The sequence below is a fragment of the Streptopelia decaocto genome (assembly GCF_964273445.1).
Source record: "Streptopelia decaocto genome assembly, chromosome: 1".
NCBI lineage: Eukaryota > Metazoa > Chordata > Aves > Columbiformes > Columbidae > Streptopelia > Streptopelia decaocto.
This window is the reverse complement of record NC_138663.1, coordinates 115,636,666-115,662,482: the sequence shown is the minus strand read 5'-3', so window position 1 is coordinate 115,662,482 and position 25,817 is coordinate 115,636,666. Positions and strand designations below refer to the sequence as shown.

General features: G+C 36.9%; 1 protein-coding gene across 11 annotated transcripts in view; it reads right to left on the bottom strand.

The window, feature by feature from the left end:
- KDM6A (lysine demethylase 6A) overlaps positions 1 to 25,817 on the bottom strand; it is a 157,824-nt gene that overhangs the window by 12,063 nt on the left and 119,944 nt on the right. For all 11 annotated transcript variants that reach the window (XR_014183119.1, XR_014183120.1, XR_014183121.1 and 8 more), the window contains 8 exons: positions 10,576 to 10,705; positions 8,968 to 9,073; positions 8,032 to 8,237; positions 5,625 to 5,689; positions 5,449 to 5,523; positions 3,514 to 3,662; positions 2,401 to 2,515; positions 505 to 692 (listed from right to left, as the gene is read on the bottom strand). Coding sequence is in view for 8 of the 11 variants with exons in the window: in XM_082043114.1 (XP_081899240.1) it covers positions 505 to 692; positions 2,401 to 2,515; positions 3,514 to 3,662; positions 5,449 to 5,523; positions 5,625 to 5,689; positions 8,032 to 8,237; positions 8,968 to 9,073; positions 10,576 to 10,705 (1,034 nt within the window). In the remaining 3 variants the exon portion in view is untranslated. The remainder of the gene's footprint in view (positions 1 to 504; positions 693 to 2,400; positions 2,516 to 3,513; positions 3,663 to 5,448; positions 5,524 to 5,624; positions 5,690 to 8,031; positions 8,238 to 8,967; positions 9,074 to 10,575; positions 10,706 to 25,817) is intronic.

Here is a 25,817-nt window from a genome sequence, read left to right as displayed (position 1 = left end):
CTGAAGCTTCTAGAGCAGTAGGTCTGAAAAAGCTTACTATGAACAAGATTTTACAACTGTTCGCATTTGCTGATGCTTTGACTAAAGAGCAATTAAGTATCCATTGTCCTGAAAAAGCTAGATTGGCCAAGTCCTTAACTCATTCGCCAGCTATAGCGTGGCCTGCTGGGTAAAACAAATTTTGGGAGAAAAAATTAAGAAATAGCCTACGAGACAGAGCGTATAGATTCATCTAAACATTTTATTCTGCTAGTATTTGCTACACAATTGTCACTTTTACAGGTCCATTAAATGAACAAAGGCAAAGACTCCACTCTTGCTGCTTTCTCTTCCTCTTGCCAATGGAATTAATTTAAAGCTTCAACACGTTTTAAAATATAGTGCATCTATTTTTTTTTAATCTAGTAAAGCATTGTAAATTAGTAAGAAATGGCAAGTTCTGAGGCAAATGTAGTATAACATTACCTAATTATGTAGTTCAGCACAGGCAGTACTCAACCTTACCTGTAAGAGGGCCAACATTCCACGCAATGTTGTTGCACCAACCAATAGCCTGAACCCAATGAACAGTGCCAGCATTTATCCACACTAAATCCCCTGGTCTTTGAATAAACCTGTAAACTGGGACGTTAGCTTCATACAAATCTTCCAAGTTTGGCCACCAAGATCCCATTAGGAAATTCATATTATTCCTAAAACAACAGGAAAAATAAAGACTTCAGCAATTATCAGCAGACATATTAGTGGTTGATACTTCAATGAAGTTACCTGTACGAACTGATCACCACAATAAATGCTTTCTGCATCTCATCAGTGACCCAGGAGGACTAATCAAAAGAAAAGTTTCATCTATAAACTTCCTAATCCTAAATCCACATTTCACATCCTACAACACATTAAAACACCTAACCATCTAGCCGCCCATACGAAGTCAGTTTATGGCTTCCAGTTTGTTCAATTTTCCTTTTAGTTTCCCAGTACCTTATTAACAGGCATAGAAATCCTTGGTCAGATCTACCATGACACTGGTGTCAAATACTGCTTTTTCAACCAGTGACTGGTTTTATCTATAGACCACACGAGATCTTAAGAATGTTTTCGGTTTTGTGCAAAGCCAACCAGGTACGCGCACTGTCAGTGTATCCACATGAAGCTTGTCCACGTAACAAGCTACTTGGCACCATCTCAATTGTGATCCACACATCTATGCTTTATTCAGGCAAGAAATGTTGACCCTCCCGAGAAGCATGAAAAAAGACCTCCACATGGATTTCCTAAGTACGAACTCTTCCACTATGCTTATGCAAAATACTTACTTCTCTCCCAATTTTATACTGGTTTTATACTGCAAGAGAGAGCATTTGCAATTCACAGTTTGCAAAGATAATTCAGTGCCTCTGTGAGGTACTCTACAACTTTTATGAGGTTACCAAGATCTTAGTTTCTCAGTCACCCTCAAGAGGGCTGTGTCATAGGGGTAAAAGGCATGTCATCATCGGAGACATCAAAATTGCATCAGTGGAACTACAATTTTAATGGATGAAGTAAGAACAGTTGTCAGTAGATGGGCAGAAAATACGGAGTACAGAGACACTGAGATGCATCTGCAGAGCTCTGGAAAAGTTCTGAAGAAAAGTCAAGAGCTTAGTTCAGTTTTAACTGGGCAAAAAAAAAAAATCTCCCATAAAATAAGCTTCAGAAGCTGCTGCCTGAAAACTAGCACCATTAGAGGACAACATTGCTCTTTGGTTCCTGTTGGTTTTTTTTGTTTGTTTGTTTTTGTTTTGAAGGTGAAGGGGAGTCCTTCTGCACGTGTGTGTGTTTTGTTTTAAAAGCATCCACTCAACACAAGACACAGCACAGAAACCCAAGTGTTTGAGCTGGCTGAGTATTTCTCCAATGGTCAGTGCATCTTAGCTTGTTCCAGCAAGCTACAAACATGTAAATGTATGTAAAGTATGCCACAACACCTCCTGGCATCTGAGTAAACTAAGCGCTCTCTCTAGATGCACCAAGAAGCCATGCCAAAATAGCAATGACTCTGTACTTGCTTGTGTATAACATGTACACTAATCATAATAAAGATTTTTGAATCATGAACCTAGATGAGCATTTAGTACTACCAATCTCTCACTTCTTGTATTGCCTTTATTCCTGTATTTGAAAAAACACATAATCAATCTGATGTTAATTTTTGAAAGCAAAGCTATCACAGGCAATCCAGGTTTCTGCATGTTGTACAAATGTACTGTTTTGCATTTTGACTTATTTTACAAGACTTTTCCGACCACATGGAGAACCCATAAAATAACTTCGTCTTAAAATACCCTCAGTAATTTCCCCCCCTAAGTCTGAGAAAGACACAGAGAACTTAATAAAAAAACAGTACGCCCAGCTTACTTTTCACAGAAGTCATTCATGACACCCCAATAGCTTTCAGGGACAACGAACCATTCACAGTCACCTGGACCGATATTTATATTTACTGAGCAAAAGTTGTTATTTTCTTGATGACCTGCAATTTGGAGAAAAATAAACACATTTTATGTAAGGCTGATCTGTCAAAACAACAGTACGAAAATGCAAAGTTAGTGAAAAACCTAAATCACAGTTAAAGTATGTACAGATTTCTATATGATACTTACATGTTATTTAGGTGCTTTATGGTGTTAAGAAATGTAATTAAGCTACCAATGATACGAGAATTCTCCTTTTGTTAGTTTGTGGACAATGAAAATCTGAAACTACCAGTCTTGTGAATCTGACCAGTACTTCAGCAGTTCCCTTTTTGTAGAAATAAATGCTTCAAGATGCTAAAGCTTAGATTTTGTGTTTTATGACTAGCTCTTGACAGTCTCAGTCAGAAGCAAAACTTCATTACTTCAGGCACTGAATAGACAAGTAGTAACAAAATATGTCCCAAAGGAGCTTTCAAAATCAATGTAGAAACGTCAGTGTTTTATCTTCTTTTGACAGCTGGAAAACTGAGCCATAATAGCTGATGGAATTTTCTGAAGTTGTACTTCAGAAAAAACAGACCCTGAAATTTAGTCCAGATCCCTCAAGTCTCAGTCCAGTGCCCTAACACAGCACTATGCATTATGGAGGGTTGACTCCTATCCTCAGAATCTAAAAAGTAAAAGTATACTGATTTCTATGATTGCACAATACCTACTTTGGAAGCCTATAAAAAACTTTCAAGGCATGTAAAATACAAATACTGTCAAAGTATATAAACCCATCTACTTTTTCCCTTAAAGAATCCAGTATTGCATGCAATCAGTTAGTATGGTAATTACCTAAATTACCTAGCACTGCAGAAATTTCCACTATAAAGTAATTCAGTACTTCATACATGCAGAGTTCAGTTAAACAAGAAATTAAAAAAATACTCAATATGTACAATTTCATCATGTTTAGGCGTGCCAAATACATGGAAAATCCGCAGTGTAGTTAAATCCAATAATACGGCAGTAGAACCTGATTTTTGTCATGCAAAGAGATTATACTCACCTGGTGTTCTGCTTCCTGGAACCTTCATGTACAACTGCACTGTGTTCATGCCCAAGATGGTATGACCAACATGGCTTAGAAGATTTCCTGCTGATACCACACGTACAAAAGCAGGAAGTTTTGTCAGTTCATGAAGTTGCAACTTCCACCTGCAGCAAAATAGCAAATTGACAAACTGTGAATCCCTAAAACTCTTTGAAGAGTTTGAGTAATATGAACATTTTCAAAAAATTGTTAGCATAGGAGAAGAGTGAGCAGGCAACCTACTTCTAAATAACTTAGCATATCTTAAGCAGGAAGCTGAGACAATGCAATACTCTTACTTGACAGTTACAGAAATTTAAACGACAATTTCACATAGGGTGAGCTAAAAGCCAGGGTGACCAGACTCACTCTTGCAGTTAGCCAGTCTGCTGATATACTGCCAGAAAATTCTGTTTGCAATTTACACCTCAGTGCACATCTTCACCAAGTGAAAACAGAGCTGTGCTCTCCTTACTCGCTAAGCCAGTCAGAAACTGTTAACCATGCTTTCAAGAGCCAAACAACATGATGCTACAACATGTATCAAGCTGACTGACTGAACATATTCTAGTGTGTTCACAAAATTCCTGTGACTACGAATGAAGTTAACTACCTGCATACACGACAGAAAAATCCCAGAACTTACGTGTGAAGCTCTGTAATGTCACCCAGGTATCTGTGTTACTCTTTCAATTTTAAAATATTTCCAAATATAATCACAAATTTGACAGGCTAGTTGAGGGGAAAGATAGTTATGTAGCAAAAGCTGACACCACAGATCAGAAGATCTGGGATCCTATAAGAACTATTTAAAGTATCAAAATCCAATTCCCTATGAGTCTCAGGTTAGTTATGCTTACCTTAATTTAAAGTCTCTCTCCCAACGGTTTGCTTTAAGTACTAGTTTATTAGCTACAATTTTATATCTAGAGGTGGAATTTTCTTTAGAAAAAACATCAATATTTAAAATTTTATAACAATCTCTAATCACATACATATACACACAGTGATCTTTCAGTGACTATACCACAAAAAACCTCAGGATCTTAAGTGGGCTTTATTCCCCAGTTTCAAACGCCATAACTTTTATTCTGCTCTAATGACTGAAGTAGATCAGAAATTTGGTACTGCAGCTTCTGGGACTGACAGCCTACACCTGCTGGATCTTTATGGAAATATATACTAACTAGAGATTGAACCAAATAAAAAAAAATATTACTGGACAAAAAAAACCCCACTTCCTTCCAAAGAATTTCTAACACTTTCTGATGTTCTTCTGAGCTAACTTAATCTACTGGCAGAAGAACAGGTAGCCTAAAGAATACTCAATTTATTCCTTTTTCTGAGGTTCTGGGAGTGGTATCATGGTTTAACCAGAGGTCTACTCTTAAGTACATATTTTGAACCCTATTTTGGGATAAAGAAGCAAGAGCTATAAAAAAGTGGAACCAGAAAGAATGACAGTAGGAACAAAAGGAAACAAAAAACAAGTAACAGAAATCCAGGCAAACAAAAAAGAAAAAAATCTTTAATCTTACAATTTCTATGCAAAGACTGAAAACTTGGTATTGTCAGAAGTTGTAAGTAAACAATTTAAAGCCTCAGAATCAAACAAACGGATTGTATTAGAAGGAGGACTAGAAAATACAGTTTCTGATGAATGTTTAAGTTAATTTCTGGAAAAGTAAAGATCCTGGAAAGAAAAGGCTGAAAATATATTTTAGCTTGAGAAAGACTCGTAACAACAGTTTGTAGACCAAAGGTAACAATTTCATTGTGGAAATGGAGTGTACAACTGAACTGGGTTTATCAACAGACTGACTGATGTCTGAGAGGAACACAATGGTTTTCCAGAAGGAGTCTCATACTGTAGAATATCACTGTGAGCAGGAGAAACTGTAACTAACTTACTTTTTGTCATCTGACAGGTCAATGTTGGTCCCAAACTTGATTGTTTTAAAAGGTCCTCTTCTCCTCCTCCCAGAGCTGAAAGTATAAAAAAAAAAAATAATAGATGAATATGAAAATTGGAATGATGTAGAAAACAACATGAAACTAGAGAACTATCACATTTATCCCACACTTACTTATCAGAAGATGTGGATTCATTATCTGAGTGGTCCTTGTGGTGACTCTTCTTCTCATTTTCCTCCTACAAAATACAATTGCGGAGCTTGTTTTATATGTATAAATATACATAAAAGTAAGAATATATATTATCTATATGGGTATAAAGTGATAACGTTCACAGAGATAGGTACATTTGTTTCAAGATGGTGGTTCACTCTTTAAAATATCTGTATCTAAGATTTTACGTGAATATTATTGTTACAAAAATTTAAGAAGTCATTAGTCAAAAGCCATTGCAAAAAATTCTGCATGACTATAAATTCAGTGTAGCTCAGGCCAGGACAACAGACAATGCCTACACTATAAACATTTCTGCTAGTCTACATTACAGGTGCAAATGAGTATGTTGCTTCTGTCATTATGCAGGTGAACTGGAACCCAATCTTAAGGAATACTATTAACTTCTTCAGACTATAACATTTACATTCCTTCAAAGTCACACAGGTCTCTTGATAAGAAACTAGGATGACCAACATTTATAAAATTCATTTTATAAAATACATTATATAAAATCCTTTGAATTTTTCATAGCCATATGCTATTTTAGCACTGCAGTAGCTCAGACCATGACAAGTCAAAAAAATCTAACCAATATTAAATGATGTAATTTGATCTTTTTAGCAGAGTGTGCTCAAACCCCTGTTCTAAAGATTTATTTGTTGGCAAGTATAGGGACATAGAAGGAAAAAGAATATGACAAAAAGGAGGAAAGAACTGCCTGGAGACTATCCAAAGATTGCTGGCTTTGAATGGGTTTGTTGTTAAATCTCAAAGTGTCCTATGTACCTGAGAAAGTCTTATTCATCCTTTGAATGAAGGACAAAGAGAAACAAAAAGGAACCCAGTGATGATGGATTTATCAAATACTGCAAGGCATGTTACAAAAGAAATGTAATAGTTATTAGAGGAAAAAGGAAAAAAAAAATCACTTAGGGCAGGCCAAGATGATTGTGTTTGTAGAAAGAAGAAACAAAGCTTTCATTTGAACACCGTGAAAAGTCACCTAAGGACAAGTCAAAGCAGTGTTAAGCAAAGGACACACATACACTTAAACCAGTGTCTTTCTGATTCCCAAGGGAAAAATGAAAACCATCACTGTGAAAATTATTTTATATACTGCATTTTTACCACCAACTTGTAACAGAGAAAAAAACCAAACCAAACCAAACAGATAATCCTGTAGTTCACTTCTTGGTGCAAATCCAAAGTTAAAGCTTTCCTGCTGACAAGCTGTTATGTGATCAATTACGTATATTATTAAACATGTGTATATCTATCTATCTATCTATCTATCTATTTATCAAAAATGTTCCAGTGAAGTAATGTTCTCCAGCTCCCTGGAATGATATAGAAGAACACAAAGCTGGTGGCAACTGTTCAAGCGGCACCGGGAAACTTCAGGTGATACCTACTTAAGTTTATTACCACAGTCCCAAGTTCCTGATGACTTCAGTGCTCCCCACTTCCCAATGGTATCCCTGTTGCCTTGCCTCATCCTGTATCAGTCTTGCTCAAAATCTTGTGACAACCTTTCCTCCTCTTTTCTTCAGCTACGAATTAATTTCTTCATTTCTAATCCTTTCCTCTAATGCACAAAGTTTAAATTTAGAATCTGTCTTTCTTACTGAACCCATCGTTGTTTCTGTGTAATGGCAGTGAAAAGTGGAATAGTCAATTCCCCACGTTGGTGTTTTCCCTATTTTCTAAGTAGCAACTGGTCAATAATATCTTTGTCCTCATTCTGCCTTAGCTTAATCTTTTTATAACACTAGATAATGTTAGACTCCAAGAAGTGCTCACAGCTGGATGTGGTCATTACTTCAGCAAAAATATTAATAAGTAATACCAATAAAATAACATTTCAAATATTTCACTCTGTCACATATGTCTAACAATTTCTAAACTAAATACATGCTGTTACGTTTGGAACAAAGCAAAAGACGGGTATGAGTGTAAACTTCTAGTAAGGCACATTCGTGTTAATTCAGAATACTATGAACAACAAAGAAATCTGATTTCAAACCATGCATGAAATTAGAAGCAATATAAGGTAAAAAAAGGCATCTGAAATTCTCAATATTTTCATATGAATTTTGATATTATAATATGAAAGCTTAAGCTAACAAGCTTTTAAAGTATGTAACAGCCAGAAGTCTTCCATTAAACATTTGGGAGGAACACTCTATATGCTCTTTGACCCTCTACTCAAAAGAGATTTTGCAAATCTACCTGGGCTCTTCATGCTAACGGAAATGTCTCCTTTTCCTTAACAGCTTCCGTTCAATTTCAACAGCCATTATTAACTGGTACCATAGCTAGTATACACTTTGTAAATGACAACTTAAATAATAACTACAGACTTACCCTTAAAGACTCCTGGAATGAGGAGGCTTGGTACTGTGCATATTTAGCAATTGTGGTATGAGATCTACTGCTTTCACAACGCCAGATTTTCTTTGTTCCAGTGGGGTCCCAGTTTTCATCTGCTGGCTGCAGTAATTGTGTCCTCACTTCTACTATGTGTTCATTATTTGCTTCTACCAGTGTCTTAGTAGAGAAGAGTCCTAGATCTAATAAATAGGAATAAAATTCATAAATGATGGTTAAAACATAATAAAAAGCTTCAAGAAGATTAATACTTAAAGTTGTCTAAAGGTTTAAAGTAAAGCATTTTTGCCCACCTCAGCCTTCACAACACAGCCCATCTTTATGTTAAAAATCAACACTCATGATGAACACTCAAAAAGCTTTTCTGCACACAAGAGAAGCAGCTTGGAAAAAACTCAGCAGATACTGTATGGACTATATTCCAAGAAACATTTTACATGCCTTGTGTAAACAACTCTGCAAACAATGTTTAAATTTATTACCAACAAAGTATTTTTCAAAACAGATTTTTATGAATGCACTTCCATTGTACATTTTCTACCAGCAATTAAGTTTTTCTATCCACAGAGTCCAAAATATTGTACACAGTCAGATTACAGATCATTAAATCTAAGCACAAAGACGTGTAGCCGTAATTTCCTTCGGAAAAGTCTATCTGTAAGCTTCTGTATCCACAGTTCAGCTTCTGTCTGTGCTCAACAAAATCTGCTAGGTTGTTTGGGTTTTTTTGAGATTATCACAATTAGAAACAGTAGCAAACTGAGAAATGGCACATTACGATGATTACTTGGAATACACAGGTAATACAGTATTACAAAAGTAAAATATCCACTTTGAAAGAACTGAGAGACTTCTCTTTAAAAAACACAGACTTTTTTTTCCCAAAGTGAAAAGAAAATAAATTAAACTTACCTAATTTAAGCGCTCCAGCAAGGCCACGTATTACAGTAACAGGGTTGTTTGGATTTGTACAAAATTGATGTAAAGGTGGAAAGAAAGCATCTCGTTTATTTTCCAACTGTAAAATTATAACGCAATATTAGATGTCAGATGAATTTAAACTCCTTATTTGTAAAATAAGAAAGAATAATTTTTTAAAAAAGAGAAACAACAGAAAGAAAACAGGAGTTTTCTCCACTTCCCTTCACTGTAGGGAATGAACAATTATATCATACAACCCTCTTCACATTAAAAGCTGGGTTCACTCCTGAAATCTATTTGTTACTGCAACTTATTTCTTGGCATGAATTATTCCCAGGTTTCTTTGGCTTTTGTAACTTGCGCTTCTGAAGTTTGTTTCTTTATCTGACAGTAGCCTTGTACATTCCCTAAGTCCACAGAATTCTCTGAAGAGCAAGACAATATACTAACTTTCTTTTCAGAAGTCAAAAAAGCTAATTCTACAGATAACTACAGTATTCTACAGATTCTACAGTATCATTATAAAGACTACTCTCACAGTGTATCTTGTGTTAACCAGAAAGGTTGATTTGATTTTCTTATGCTTTTGTGCACCTATGACCACAATTATATGCTATAGTCTCCCCATTTTTTTTTTTTTTAATTCTTATCAATCTTCTAAAATGCTGAAGACCTCTCTTTCAATAAACAAAACATCATACAGAGTTCCCAAATACTGGGACTAGATATGCTGGCATATCTACAGCATACTGTAGCACGGTGACTTACCAGCTTTGTATGGACTCAAAGCAGCTGTGACAGGCATTTTAAGGTAGATTAATTCAGATGCCACACCTGGAGAACAGCTGGAAGCTCTACTGCTTCCAGCAGACTGCTTGTGCACTATCAGACCAAAGTGCCAACATCATCTGCTCCCCAAGCTGAGCTGACCAAAGATAACTGGAGGTTTTCACAATGACTGTTTGGACATACTATAATTTATTCTTCTGTTATCAAGGAATCAAACATCCTACAATTTATTTTCTATTACTAAGGAAGTTAGCTCAAACTCTACATTAAGCTGTTATGAAACTTTATATTCAGAAGTTTTAATGTTTTCATAAGAAAATACTATACAATTAAAACCTGCTTTTTCCTAATGATGCTTAATTCTTAACACGACCTCAACTTTTATTTATTTTTTCTTTACTATGTTTTGAAGCAGATTGTTAGGAGAGTTTAATGACTTGATCATTTATATGTAAGCTGTCACTCGAAAAAATGTACATACATATTTGAAATATTGTATCTAATGAACTGTTTTATTTTGCCAATATTTTGAGTATTAAAAATAAACAAAAAAAAAAATCTGAAGCTGTTTTTCCTCTTGTTTACTGAAATCCTTAGTTTAGAAGTACTTTTAAGTCAAACTGTATCTCAAAATGTTCTTTAAGGTTAGCATTTTTCCTGCTTATAGCCTAGTTCGAAAAGCACTGTAGTTAGAATTCAGCTATGAACAATGCATCTCTAAAATATTAATAATTACATTATGTAATTCATATATGCAAACAACTAAAAAAAGACAGTCAGCAATGTACTTTTACCATTAGATTTACTTACATAAATACTAGGTGTAGGTGGATTCAGCTTGTCCTTTGGCAAGGGAGGGTACGGTGGAGGCGGTGGTCGTGGAGGTGGGCATTTATCCAACAGAATACTACTGTTAGATAAACCATTTTTACCCAGATTCCTAAAAGGAAAGAACAGCTGCCTCTGTCAATACTTGACAAATAAAATAAATACATGTTAGCGTCATCTCTTCTGCAAAATAATGATGTATGAGGAGAAACCGTAATTCAAGATGCAAATAAAGCTCATATATTTTAATCAAGAATTCTCAGTGTATAATTTGATATTATTCAAAATAATTCCCACTTTGCCTGCCAAATCTGCAACATCATCACTATTAGTTAAAAACCCAGCCATTTTAAATAAAAGCAAGTATGACTCATTTGACAAAATTCAACAGAGAAAGCAGGTTTCAAGTAGAACCTTATTAGGCTGGCACTGCCTGACGGATGATCAGTTCACAGCAGCTGAGATAACGCAGCCCAGCAATGTTGTGCAAAGCACCAAGTGAGAAAATGACACTGCCCCAGCCAAGGAACTGCTGAGTCACAAAACCCAACTACACTAATGGAACTAAACTGAAGAACCACCTACCCCTCTCTGATTTACCCATTTTGAAGCCAGAAGGAGCCACTGCTGCATAATCTATTTGTTTGAGCAACAGAGGAAAAGTACCAAAGTGATTTGCTGTGTCAATAATCATATGCATACTTGAGTGAGAACCTCTCTGGTTGTATTTGCAGCCTTCCTCTGGAGATTTCTAGACGAAGACAACCCACCATGTGTGTTAACTCCTTCTATAATGAATGACCCGAAAAATCTGCATTCTGAGCTTAGTCTGTATTTAATTTCAAGTCCCCATCACCACAAAAGTATTTAACAAAACCATCCCTTGAATTTGTTTGTTAAAAATGACTCAACTACTTCAAAATTCTTCCAACTAAACACTATTCAAATCCTTCTCCCAGCCTCACTTGATTCACTAGCTGTTACTACTTCTCAACACCCCACAAAATGGGATGTTTCTAATGCATAATTTAGTTATGTATCTTCATAAAATTTACCAGTTACAAAAAAGTTGTTCTGGTAACAACAGTCTTCAGCATAAAACACAGCTTAATTATATTGAAACTCCTAGCAATAGAGCTTGTCACTGAAACACAGAAACTCTCATCCTGGCACTGAGAAACAACATAGAGCTGGATGCTGGCATTTGAGAGCAGTGCTTCTAATCAAGCTACCACAAACCACAAGGTAAGGTGAACTTGGGGCTTGAGATGAGATCAGACTGCTACGACAAACACTTTAAATAAGCAAACATCTCACCTACCCCAGCAAAGACAAGCATCCTGAGAAACTGATGCTCATCAGGACAATCAAGTCAGTTATTCCATTCAGAACTTAAGAACTTATGGCAGCTTATGGCATACATTGCTCCCCTCTGACAGAAGATCACAGCAACACCGACAGAGACATGTTTAACAACTGCCTCCAAAGCATGCGTGTCACACCATCAAACACAGCTTCCTTGTGCTAGGTGAGTCTAATGCCAGACTAGATTGCATCTTCAAAGAAACTGAAAGAGCAATGCGGAAGCTTTGATTAGGCATCATTCAGCTCGGGAGAAAACTCACTGGCCAATCCTTAATGTCTGATGTACATTCTGCAAAGACTTCATTGTCGCCACATATAAACAGATAGAAAAAAACATGGCAATATAAAATCATCATCACCCAAAGACATGTATTGATCATGGCTGCATGAATCTGAGATTCAGACCACCTACACAAAACAAAACTATAATCTGAACAGCAGGTATTAGAAGTAAACTATAATCTCTGTGTTACCAAAGTGAAAAATAAAACCAACAAAAGAAAATGCTTAGTATTAAAAACCAAAGAGAACTTTGATGAAATGCAGTTTGCATCCACAAAACAGTTCTCAGGCAATTTCTGAGGCAAGGAAGGAAGACTGAACCTGAAGAAAACTGGACATTGCTCAGAACGAGCATGACTTAAGGTACTGTCATCACAAGATAATCAGCACAGTGGAAGCTCAGTAAAACCAGGGAACTGTGGGGTCTTCAGGGAAGGGGACAATAGAGAAAGGAGAAACTCCTGTATGCTTAGAGAAAGTACAGGTCTGAAAAGGCAAAGGAGATACAGAAGAAAAGGTCAGATGAACAGAGAGATCTCAGAAACCCAGCACATGAAGCTGATATTACCGCAATAGTTTCTTATTAAGTTACTAAAACCTGTGTGGAAATTTCAAGGGAGGAAAGGGGTCAAAGAAAAGCAAAGCTGAGATAGCAAAATGCTCGTAATTCAAGTGGCACAGAAAACAGATGGGCAAAATATTTAAAGTTGTATTTAACAGACCAGTTTCACTGTATCATCATTTTTTTTACTATGAATCAGAGTAACTTACTATCAGTAACATTAAAAATTATGCTGTAATTGATACTGTGCAAAACACAGCAATAGAAATTATAAACCCCACGGAAGTACTAAAATGATTTGCTACCAGCACCTGAAATGAAGCCGTGTGAGTATCAACTGCCAGCTTCTCCACCTCTATAAAACCAGAACTATGGGCACTGCAAGGGAACTGAAAGATCCTTTATGACCACAGCAACCATGAGGAAAATCTCACACACCTCTGTTTCAAGAGCCTACTTTTTGTGAGAAGATTTCATACTGCCTGAAAGAGGCAACAGATGCAATGCCCGAGAAAAACAAGCCTGCTTTAAGCCCCCCATAAAAATGGATGCATAAAGGGTCATTTAGAACACCATGATGGAGGAATGAAAGGAAGGACCCTTCATTAATTTCAACCAGCTTTCCAGAGGGAACTGGCTCTTCGTTAGACTGAATGGGCAGAACAGCACCCTTCATTACCGCAGAGGGAAGACAGGAGCAGCTGTCAGTCTCAGAAATGTGCAAACTGATGTGCAGCACTGTCCTGAGCCAAAGCTGCAGCTCTCAGTCCACTGCAACTTGCTCGACGGGTAAAAGCAACAAGTCATGCAACTGCTTTACTCTGAGGTGCCATGCTTATGAGCAACACAAACCACTACAGATGAAACAGGTTCCTGGATTTCATGTAATCTTGAATAATCAATCACCAGATCAATTAAAATACCACGTTTTTCCCATTTTACTGCTTTCTAGGATAGATTCCCACACCTTCTAAAAACAGTTGGCAATCTTAGAGAACAATTTCCCCTCTGGCTGTACCAAAACATGCAGTTAACCAGAAACAGAGGTGTGACCCAGTTTGCTTTGCAGCAGTCATCTTTCCTCTTCATTATACAGGCACTAGCTCCCCAGCCTGTGCTTTTAGAAATATTAATACAAATAATTCAATGTTATCTAAGGATTTCTTGACAACTGAAGGTGGATGGCTTAGCCTGGGATGATGCCTTCATCCACCTACCACACTTTCTCCCTTGAGTTTAGCATGCATGGACATCCAGAAGCTTGTTATGCAGCTGGGACATCCCTGCCCCATGGAAAGCTGGACTCCAGCTGCTCCAGCTTTAGAGACTCTCCTGCTGGAGCCCTACGTCACTATCAAAAACTAAATGAAACGAGACCAAAATCCAATGCCAAGGCAACATCACTGAAACATTTACAATTACATGAAACTTATCAGGTAGTTGCTATACAATTCATAGGTACTGCATTGATTTGTATCATCCTAGTTGACTAAAGAGAGATCATGCAAGTTAAAAGCCAAGTGTGTTACATAGCTGTATCCATTTTAACTCTGTTTTATTATACAAACTCGCAACTACATCAAGAATATTAAAGTTAACATGATAAAAACTTATTTTCCAATAACCAGGACTTGTTATCATTACTCACTATCCTTTATATTTATTAATCACCTCAATAACTTTATTATTTCACTCAAACCTAATGTCAGAGGATTACATTTATTTCTCAGAAAATAGTTCCAGAGTGGTTTTCAACAGTTCATAGTGGAACTTTTTCTGTTTTCCAAGAACTATTTTAAAAAACCTGTATGAAGGATAAACAATTCTCTGGTCTGCTCTTTCAGAGCTCATGGATATATGCTATCTGATCCTCTGACTTAACAATGCCAAATTTAAGTCTAACTTCTGTTTAACCTTCTCCTTGATTATTGCAAAAACAGAGAGGATGTTATTGTACATCCCATGATGTGAACATTGTATCTGCCTTTTCCCCAAGCACAGAAGGAAAATATTTACTTAACTCTCTTGCTGCTATTAACTATTCTGATAGCTCTGTGCAGTCATCGAACAGTAGATTTTTTTGTGTTTCTTCTTTTTAATTCTTGGCTATAAATTCCTCAACTTCATTTCTGAGTTTTCTAGAACATGAATATAAGGAACTGCGGATTATGTGCTATTCTATCTCAAATCTATCAGAATTAATTAATGTACAAAGAAAAATGAATGAAACATTTTTAAATGTGCCTTCAGAAGGAATCAGTTGAAGCACTGGGATGCACAGTACTTACTTGACCCAGTCCTGATTCAAAACAGAAATACACAGCCGTTGTTAACAATTAGTGGACACGATTAATTGCTTTCATACTGCAAGTTATTACAAAACCACAGAAAAATGTCTGTCAACACCCATCAATCTGAGAAGGAGGTGGTTACTTGCAATGTCTAACTGGGGCTCTCCGAGGCTTGCCTCCCCAAGCTCCTTCTAGGAGAAAGAGATGAGCTCTCAAAAGGGAATATAAAGAAGTTAAGCCAGGCTTACATTATGCTCAAATGCAAGTAATGCCAGATAATTATGCAACCGGTTTCTCATGCAATTCTCTACCACAGCCTTTCATAAACATGTACTAGCTGGCAATACTCCCAGAGAGCTTCCTTTTTTAACCTACAGAAAATCCTACAATAGAATAATAGAATTGTGGATTTTCTCATAATGCAAGTATATTTCTAATAATTTTTGAATTCTGTTCTGGTTTTGATCTCACTAGTATAGGCTGGCAGTAAATTTCATAGGTTAAATATATGTTACAGAAGAAGTAATGTTCCTTTTTAAAAAATTTTCTTAGTGACTTTTACATCTTTCTATTTCATTTGCTAATTAATTACCTTATTCTTAGGCTATAAGACAAACAGAATCACATTAATGACTTACGCATGAAAAGCATTATAACAAGTGGTACCAAACTTATTCATATGCTTACCTTCCCCCTAAACTACAAATCTTTCCTTTTTTTTTTACTCCCAGATAATTCTACTTCCCATCTGCAGATTTCTGGATCTGCCTTCAGTAACAAAAAAGAATGTCTTAATCTAAGCAGGGTTTAGCTTCTGAAATCACAATACTCCCAATTTTGTTCTTGTAACTTTTGCTATGGTGAAGCCCACTTGCCAGATGTGCCTTTAGAGCAGCTGAACAGTTCTGTCGTCAAGCCAAAAAGTCCTTTGCTTACAAAGAAACCCCCCAATAAAACAAGAATTGCTTTTGTTATTTTTATTTTTAAGGACAAACCACAAACTTAATCCAGCTCTTCTCTCCAAAAAGTATTTCCCCTCAAACAAATTTAAGCTCTTTGCCTCTTGATTGCAGAGTTCCCAAACCAGTGATTCACTAATTGACTTCACAAAGCAGACTTAACTGCCAGGGAGCAGCACCTTCAGAAAAGATCAGCACAAGTCTGCTTCTGCCCCAGGCTTCACCACCGAGCCCATGGAGCAAGGAGATGTCTGTCCACCCCAGCACTGTTTTTCCCACTCCTCCTCACGAAGCTGATTTCCTATGCTTGTGTACATTCTGGCTATTTATCGGACCCTTCTCCAGACTGTTCAGCCCAGACGATCTTCTGTTTGCCATCCTATAACTTTTATCATTTTACAAGGTCCCTGGAGAGGCAGTTAATCTCTCCTGGTCTCCTGTCACTTGCTTTTCTCATTGGATTGCTCCCTAGTCTTCCTCTTTGCTTCCCTAGTTTTTCCTCTTCTTTCAAAAAGAATGATAAAAAGCCCCTTTTAATACGCATTACCATAAAGTCTACACGTCTCACTTCCCCAGTTAAGGCAACTGGTAAAGCTTTCAAGTTCAGAAATGCCTTAGAGTTTTCAAATTAGTTTCTCCATATATCACCATAAAAATGACAACAGCAACTTTCAGCTGACATGGAGTTGTCCAGTTATTCAGCTGGGCTCTTTACAATTGTTTGAAGACCTTTTGTACAAAATTCTCTAAGTCATTATCAAACAAGGGTTTTTTGAGCTTTGCCTGTTCTTTGGAGGCTGTAAACAAGCCTTACTAAATAATGATTAAAAAAAAAAATCACAACTAAGCTATTTCTTATTTCATGAGAAACAAGTCAACTCAGAAACTTCTCTACACTGCTTAAAGGAAGGACTTCACCTATTGTGGGTTTTATAGAGGGCAAGAGATGGACCCTTTCAACTGAGACAGATACTGGATTTTTTAACATCACTTCACCAGGATGTTAATTAGAAGCACCAGTTGAAACACAGAGCTAGAAAGCAGCTGGTTTCACTTCAGTAGAAATAAACAGCTTGAATGCTAAATCTCAAGTCTTGTGACAACGTTTCATTAATTCCCAATTCAGGAGGATTGCTCACAGGGAAAATATACTTACATTTCTAAGAGTACAGAAAAGAGTTTTTCATAACAGTCTTTTTTAGGAGACCTCATACACAACTAGACAACACAGCACACTCCTGGTTAACAATCATCTTTTCTACTAAACTCAGAGCACTTATTCCTAGCATATTTTCTTCTTTTAATCACAGGGTTTTCACTTCTGCTCAAAATTACTTGTTTGGTTGGTTGGGTTTTTTCTCTCCATTTTTTTTAATGACCTCAACAGCAGATTTTCTCTAGGAGTCTAAGGAACGATAATTAATTTAATAGTACACTCTTTTATCTGTTATTTTGCTCAGAGGCTTAAAGAAATTCAGTTTACTATGTAGACAGTTTACCAAACATAACAATTTAGTTGTTTTATAACCACCTTAAAATTTACTGTTGCAATCAGTTTTATTGGTAGGGAAGACTAACCAAATCACACTTAGCGCCTCCCAGAATCACCTCCTCAAATCTCTTTCATCCAGACACTCCAACAGCAGTTTAACAAGATGAGAGCATTTGTTACCCTACTGTTCTCCACAACAGCATCTTAATGAGATTTGCATGTTTTAATCAATGACTCAGCTACTGCATTTCGAAATTCCCTTCAAGGGAAGCTCCTTGCAGAAGTATCAATTGCTAGGCCAGCACCTTCTGTTTGACCCCTTCTCAGCCCCCTAAACAACCGCATTTCACTGCATGAATAGAATAGGTCTCTGTTAAATATTTCCTCAACATCCTCAGAGGAATATGGGTATAAAGAAACTTTTCAGCCTCTGCAATGATCTTGCCCTACTTAAGCATTCACTTTAGTCTTTGGGAAAACAAAACACTTACCAAGTCTGTTCCTACAGACCAGACAACCTATTCACAAATAAACCAAGAATCAAACCGAGCTTTCTATTTGGCATGTTTTGCAATTTATGATACAAAGCATCTCCTTTTCACCTTACAGCTTCACTTGAGCAGTTTTCATATGACAATGCTTGTTTACATACAGCAAAATTACAATCTCCCAGCATTTTTTTTTTACTTTATTGTAATGCATGATTTCTGAATCCCTTTTTCTAATAATCACTTTTACCTTAAAAACCAGAATTTCCACATCTCTGATGTTCTTCTGTTTTTAAGCAACAAGCAAAATCCTAGCAACATTAACAGATCAGTCAGTTTTGGTAGGTTAGTATTTACCATGTTGCTTCCTGATAAAATCATTCCTGTGAGATTAGGATTTTCATTATACTGCACTTCACTATCCTGTAGTAAGTCAATTATAGTTACATTGTGAATCAACTCTCATGCATTACTTAACCCCAAACAGTTATTAATTTTGGGTCTTTTCTGGTCCAAGCGTAAATAAACCTGCAGGGTCTAAAAGATGTAAAAAAATGCTTCTCTTAGACAACTTTATTTTAAAGTTGGGAGCATTTGAAAAAAGACTCTTTAACAAATAGACTTCTGAGGAATTTCAATGTGACTTACAAGTAACATGAACAGTATGTTTTTGAAGTAAGCATATAGGAAAAAGAGCCAAATGGAGAATAATAAGGAAGACAAAAATGGTTAATCTAGAGCTCCAGCTATAAAAAGGCAAGTTACATCCACCTGTGCCTACCTGCCAAAGTATCTTTTTTTCCCCCAGAGAATACCATCAGGCAACACACTGTATCAACTAAGTATTGTCAGATAGCAAGAATATGCCAGAAGGTAACAAAATAATTATCCACGTTAGAGCTGAAGCTGGAATGTCTTTCTGAACACATCAAATTAAATAAGGGTATGTATGTAACAACTGGCAAATATTAACACATTTAAGGCCCAATCCAGTGCAGCTCCAATACATAAAAACTAATACTACAGGACAAATCACTCCCTCCTGTGCATGAAGTTTATTCTAATATAGGTGTTTAGTGGGTTTTTGTGTGTGGGGTTTTTAATTCACCCATTTATTTATTTATTTTTGTTTTGTTCTGTCCATCCTGTCTCTCCCTGCCCCTCCTCCCCCCTGGTCTGCATATATAAGGTTTTCTATTATGGATAGTTTTCCTGCAATTTTTACAGTAACTCAAAAAAAAAAAAAAAAAAAGAAAAGAAAAAACAAATTCTTGGTCACAAATTCGGTTTTGTACCTCAAAATACCACTTACAGAGACAGCACCCAACTGTAATTAGCACTATGGGAAGTACTTTCAGTTCTTTGTTTTTGCACTGCCTTACACTACGCTAAAATAAAGGTTAACATGCAGTATTGAAGTTCATGGTATCTGATATAGTAATATATAAACATCATCTATTTTATGTATAAAGGTTGACTTATTTTCACAAATAAGCAAGGCTTTCAGCAGAATTTCTTTCAGTGTTCTCCTCTTTAGACATTTTTCCCTATGTCAATCATGGTCTGCTCCTGAGCCATCACCTCACTGCATGCACACCTTCAAACTCTACACGTTTTAAAACAAAGCAAGGGCTAATCAACTAGTTAGTATGTGGCTGGGATAGCCTTGTCCTCAAATTTATGCACGTAAACTGTAAGATATAAAAGAATGGCAGGAAGAAATACTATTAATATATTATATAGTGGTTATATTATACAGAATTATTGTTCCCATTAGTATGAAAAAAACCCTCATAGACAAGACCCTTTCCCTAACAGATAACCAGCCCAGCACAGGCCATGAACAGTAACAACGAGCACAACATTTCACATACAGGAAATTAACTGTCTGTCTGCCTTTACACATTAGGCTTATCCTAAAAATGTTGCAATTGTTACCTCACTGCCAGTCCCACAAAATTTCTCAGAATATCTTATTATTATTGGGAGACATAAGGTGACACCTTCCAGAAAGAATAGTTTGACTAGGAGAGATCCAGTCTCTAAACTCTGTGAAAGCTGTCCCAGCTCAGACTGAAGCATTTCTTGACCTCCAAGTTGCTAAAAACCCATGTCTTTCCTCCGTTTTTCCCATTGCTCATCTTTATTATCCAGCTTCTAAGTCCTCTGCTCTGCTGAATAAAGGTGGAGACAGGCTGAAGAGGGAGCTCTCAATCTCTACTCAATAAGTAAAAGGCACATCTATTAATAACAATTTTTGAGCTGTCTGTAAACTACATGGGACAAAGTACTAGCTTACCTCCCTTGAAAAATTATGACTGTATGAGCCTGGGATAGAATAAGGACTATATGAACCCAAGCAAAACACTATAGAAAAAGTCAAGAGACCGGATCACCATATTAAGGAAGTAGTTTTTAAAGGGTCAATACTCCATAATTAGGCTCTCTGAATACCGTTAATAACTTCTACATACAACTTAAAATAGAACTTGGTATCACCCCAGTAAGTAACCTAAAGAAAGCACAATGGCAGTATCTAGCCACGCATAAAGTAAACTTGACATACAGCTAAACGGCAGAGATGTATAGGTTCTGGCCATGCTTAAAACTCAGCCCTTCTGCACTAAATTCACAAGTTCGAGTGGGAGTCTGGCAACAGCCATTGGTGGGCAGATTTGCTCTGCCTCTCCTTGGACAAGGTGCAGCTGGGAACTCACCAGCAGTGCTGAGCCAAGCCCTGCACTGGCTGAAAATCCTGCTGCCGGCGCACAGGCCCAGGCAAGGGCTCCTCAAGGTGAGGGTTCTGCCACTGCATCAGGTCCCTGGCCCAGGCTCAGCAGGAGCAGCCTTGCACCCAGCAGCCTGCGGCAGAATGACATTTGCTTGGAAAAGGCCCTTGCAGACACTTTTGTGTTACTCACCACAAAATTTTTTAGATTTCTTTTGCTATAGTGAAGCCACAGTTTTTGAAGACAGAAATATACATTTATTATCCTCCTTTTGTTTTAGAAATTAAGTATCACTGGGAATAATACTACCTCTATCAATGAGTACAAAAGCAAACACTTGTATTAAAAGCTGGTTTGAGATTTTTGTAGTAAAAATGCTCAACGTTTTGCTACTGAACACAAACTGCAGATCTCAGCTATAAAGAGCTTGATAAACAATGTACTAAAATGATCAAAATGCAATATTTAACTAGACAAATACACATCCCATTACCCTCCCAAGAAAGCTGCATGTAAATTTCTGCTAAATGAATTTTGAAGACACAAAGATCAGCTAAACTTCAAGAAAGAACTTCAAGTCTATAACAACTTCTTTTATGTGCATTTGCAGTGTACTCATCCTAACGCCACACAGTGAAGTTATTTTTACGCTTCAACCAGCAAGAACACATAGACAGTCTCAATTTAAAAACAAACAAACAAAAACAGTTAAAAATCTTCATTTTTATGAATGTTGTAGGTGTAGAAGCTTAACTTGAAAATTAACATCGTAAGACTTTATTTCTTGGAAGATAACAAACCAAGCTCCATATATGGGCTTATTTCCTCTCTTCTAGGAAATGTATCTTTCTAACCTACAAATGGCTATACTATGATCAGTATTAGTCATCAAATCCCAGTAAGTCAGAAACTAGTAACTCTCAATCACAGTAACAGATGCAGCTTTTTTGCATTTAACTGACTTATGTGGGTGCAGCGAAAGAAGGATATAAAGATCCTTTATAACCCTTTTAACATCTAAAAGGGTAACACCCAAAAGCATCACATTTGCTGTGTAGTCCCAAATAAAATAATTTTGGAGTAAAATATTTTGAGATGGTAAAAATTTCAACAAGAATCCTGACAGCACAAAGATACAGATAACATTTCAACTAAAGAATTGTAAACACAGTTAAGTATGGAAAATAGCAGTTAGACTATAGACCAAAACATTCAATAACCGTATGTTTATGATTAAAGGGACCTCTGCAAACTTCAAAGGCATCATATGTAAATTTCACAAATGGCAATAACTATATGACACATATACAGATGTTATAGTGCTCTAAATGGTCATTTCAGTTTCTCACCATGTTTGGATTTCAAATAGAATTCTTTTAAGAAAGAAAGCAAACCTTGCCAAAGTCTACCTAGAAAATCTAAGGACTTTGAGACAGCCTGCATAGGGAAGGCTGTGAGCAATAAGCGCCAACTGCAAATTTACAAAGCTGACTACTATCTGACAGGCTGCTCCCTGTTAGCACATGTAAGCACCAGCTTACCCTGTCTTTGAAGGTGAATTACTTTTGAAAAGCTTTGTCTAAACTGTGTCTAGTGAAGTTTGCTCCCCTTTCAATGGCCTAAAATATCTTATGTTTAATGTATATTAAGACTGATAACATGGTGCATTAATATCAGACAGTTACATAAACATACAGTTTACAGTTAACTAGCTTTCCTGTGTAGATAAATTTTCAGCATGTAACAAGATAAAGTTTCAGTGTGTAACAACATACAGCTGTCTATTTCTGCAGAGAGGAGACTGAATGTCTCAAAGATGTCCACGTAACTAACGCACCGTACTTGTGTCTGCCAGCACACTCGTACTCCATAAGCACTCTGTAGTACCCATACAGTCCAAAGCTTCGTAAAGGAGCCTTTATCCCTCCAAGTAAAGACAAAATTGAAGTATTGCTGCCAGCTTTAATAGAAAATTAAGCCAGCCAATGAAATACTTTTCCATTTCCACTACATATATTTTAACTGTCAGTACTTGTAGCACTATCCATGAAAACCTCCTACAATAAGATGCCCGAGGATCTCACTCTGATGATAAAATTTGTTCAGCAATGACACAACACAGTGCAACAATAAGAGCAACACTATATGCAGAGCACTGCTACTGTGCAGGATGTCTAAATATAGGGCTTCTAAGTGGTGTGGGGGGAACAAAGTCTCGGAAGGTTGCAGAATAATCACTAAGTCTTAAGAAAAAAAAGAATTACTACTGCTGTGGCAAAATACATCTTTCCTTGATGCAAGGGACTTTAAGAAAATATCCTTTTTATTGTTAGAGCCTGTATCTAATGAAAGAGTGGAATCAAAAGACACTCTGTAAACGTGGCTTGCTGTACGTATACGCCAAATCCCGCCACTCTGACTTCTGCTGGAGGTTCCTACCTTCTGACACGTACAGAGTCACACCAATAATCCAAACTATGCACCACATGTGAATTTCCATTTCTTTTTCTTTGGAAAGAGAGAGGAATTTACCTGCCATTTTTGGTGATTTAACAACAGTGAGATAAGAAATAAACAGCTAAGAAGCATATAGAAATGTCAAGGCTTGGAGCCTGGTGTTTCTGCTACACTGATTAAGATGCACTGATGAAACACCCAGAGTGTTATGGGAATGAATTTAAGCTGACTACATGGATATTTAAAATGAGCCTAATCATTCTAGTGTCAACATGCCTGTCAAGAAGATGGGACTTGACGCATCAGAGATGAACGCAGATTTAGCTGCAGCAGTTCAAAGTACTACGTCCTCAGGCCACCACCCTCCTCTGCCAGAGGCCACTCGCTGTTGCACAGGTGGCTGAATTTGCTGCATTCCTTTAACATTACATCACTGCATCTGTACCACTATAGCTTACAGTATAACATCTTTGCCAGAAGTCACTGCTAAGAAGGATCATGTGAAACTTCTATAAACTAGTCCTTCCACACTCTGTACCAGCCTCTATTACTAGCAAAGAAGACAAGAGGGAAAATGCTGTGCAATTTGCACAATCACACTGCAATCACTGCCAGGTTTTCTAGTGGCTGGCCCCACTTTTTGCCTTAATCCATTACGCATCTGATAGAAAATTATTCAAGCTTACTGACTGAAGACAAAAAACAACACTAACATACCTACTAATCAAGCAGAATAAGATGGACCAAGACTTACAGCTCTGAAAAGTCAAAACTAACCACATTGTATAGCAGCAAGACTTAAAACTAGCTGAAAGACTGCCTTTTTAAAGCACAATCCACTACATGAACAGCTCCTATACTTGAGCTACAGGTACTGAAACCACTGCTATAAAAAGAGCCATCTCTGGTACAGAACTGGAAGGACAAGCTGACACAGCAGATGGCTGTGTGACCACTCAGTGGAACACCAAAAGGTGGAAGAAATGGGCCAACAGGAATCTCATGAATTTCAGTAAAGGGAAATGACAAGTCTGCACCACGGGAAGAGTAACCTCACACACTGATGCATAAGTAAAAAAACATTTTTACTTTAGGGGTGACCAAATGCTGGAACAGCTTGTCCAAGCAGGTTCTGGAGTCTCTGTCCTTGGAAGTATTCAAAACCTGGCTGGACACATGGTCCTGAGCAACCTGCTCTTGTTAGCTCTGCTGTGAGCTGGGAGTTTGGATTAGATGATCTCCAGAGGTCCTGGACCTCCCACCTCAACCATTCTGTGATTATTTATCAGTTTTCTAATGAGAACACTTATTTGTAATGACAGACCAAATCTAGATTACTTGTTTGTATCAAGAAAAAAAACCCAAACAAAACAGATTAAGTGCTTAATACCAGCACTGAACATAATTTTTTTTTAAGTCACAATTTTCAACATCTACACTGCTGCTGTTGTTTCTTATCTAAGCAGAAGTGCTTGTATTGTACCTATAAACTATACATATAAATGACAAATGGCTACTGACTGAAAGAAAAAAATAATCCAAACTACCATTTTTACTTTTGTAGGAACTATATCGAAACTCCTTATAGAAATTAAGCCTTAAACCCCATGAAAAAGATACATGTTTTGAAGCAATAAATGTATCTGTCATTTACTGATATCAGGTCCCTATTTCAGAAGTCTTTCTTCTATAAGAAAACAATCATATAAATGCTAGAAATAAAAACATACTGATGTCACCATTAGATGCAGCAGTCAAAAAACTTCACAGTTTAAAATAAGACTTTTCAACTATATTACCTACAGTCGCTATAGTTTCATGAAACAAATCTAAAGGTTTTGAAAAGAAAGTGAGGAGTGTACAAATTGATGCTATAAAATATTCCAATATTCCAAGTATTTTAAAACTCTTACTTATCTATTTAGAAGTCTGATACGTTATGCTTCTTTTAACTCAAAACCACTTTTATTTACTGAGACACCTACTCTGGTTGTCTGGTAATCTGTACATAAGGTACAAATTATTTGGAATAAGATGTGATTCTACAACTTTTTCATTGCGTTTTCCCTATGTTTCCTACAGAAGTCTGTGCTGACAACTGTCTGAAATACAAGCGGAGTTTGAAAAAGAACAATGGATAGGAGGAAGGAAACAAACACATGGAGGAGGAGCCATGAATAGCTAGAAGGCACAAGGCTTGAAATAGGACCTAGGATAATCCAGAAAAGACTACCACAAATAACAGAGCAAGAAGGGTCTGGGAATCCAGCATGGAGGAAAGGAAGTGTTTGGACCAGCCTGCCAAGAGGATATGAGGAGTGACTGCAACTACTGCAGCACACTTTCCTGATATGTCCTCACCACCTTTCCTTTAATTATCCAGGGGAATCTAGCAATCTGCAATATCCCAAACAACAGACAACTTCACTTGAAAATGATCACGTTTTATGTCAGGCAGCTACTGAACAAGTGGCTAGAGAGAAAGGCAGTTCCAGATCGATGTTCAGTGCATGGATTTTAGCACAAAATCTTGAACGTTATGAAATACTGAAATTCCATTTAAAAAGGAATTACTGCATATGTCTAGCAAAGTTTCTAA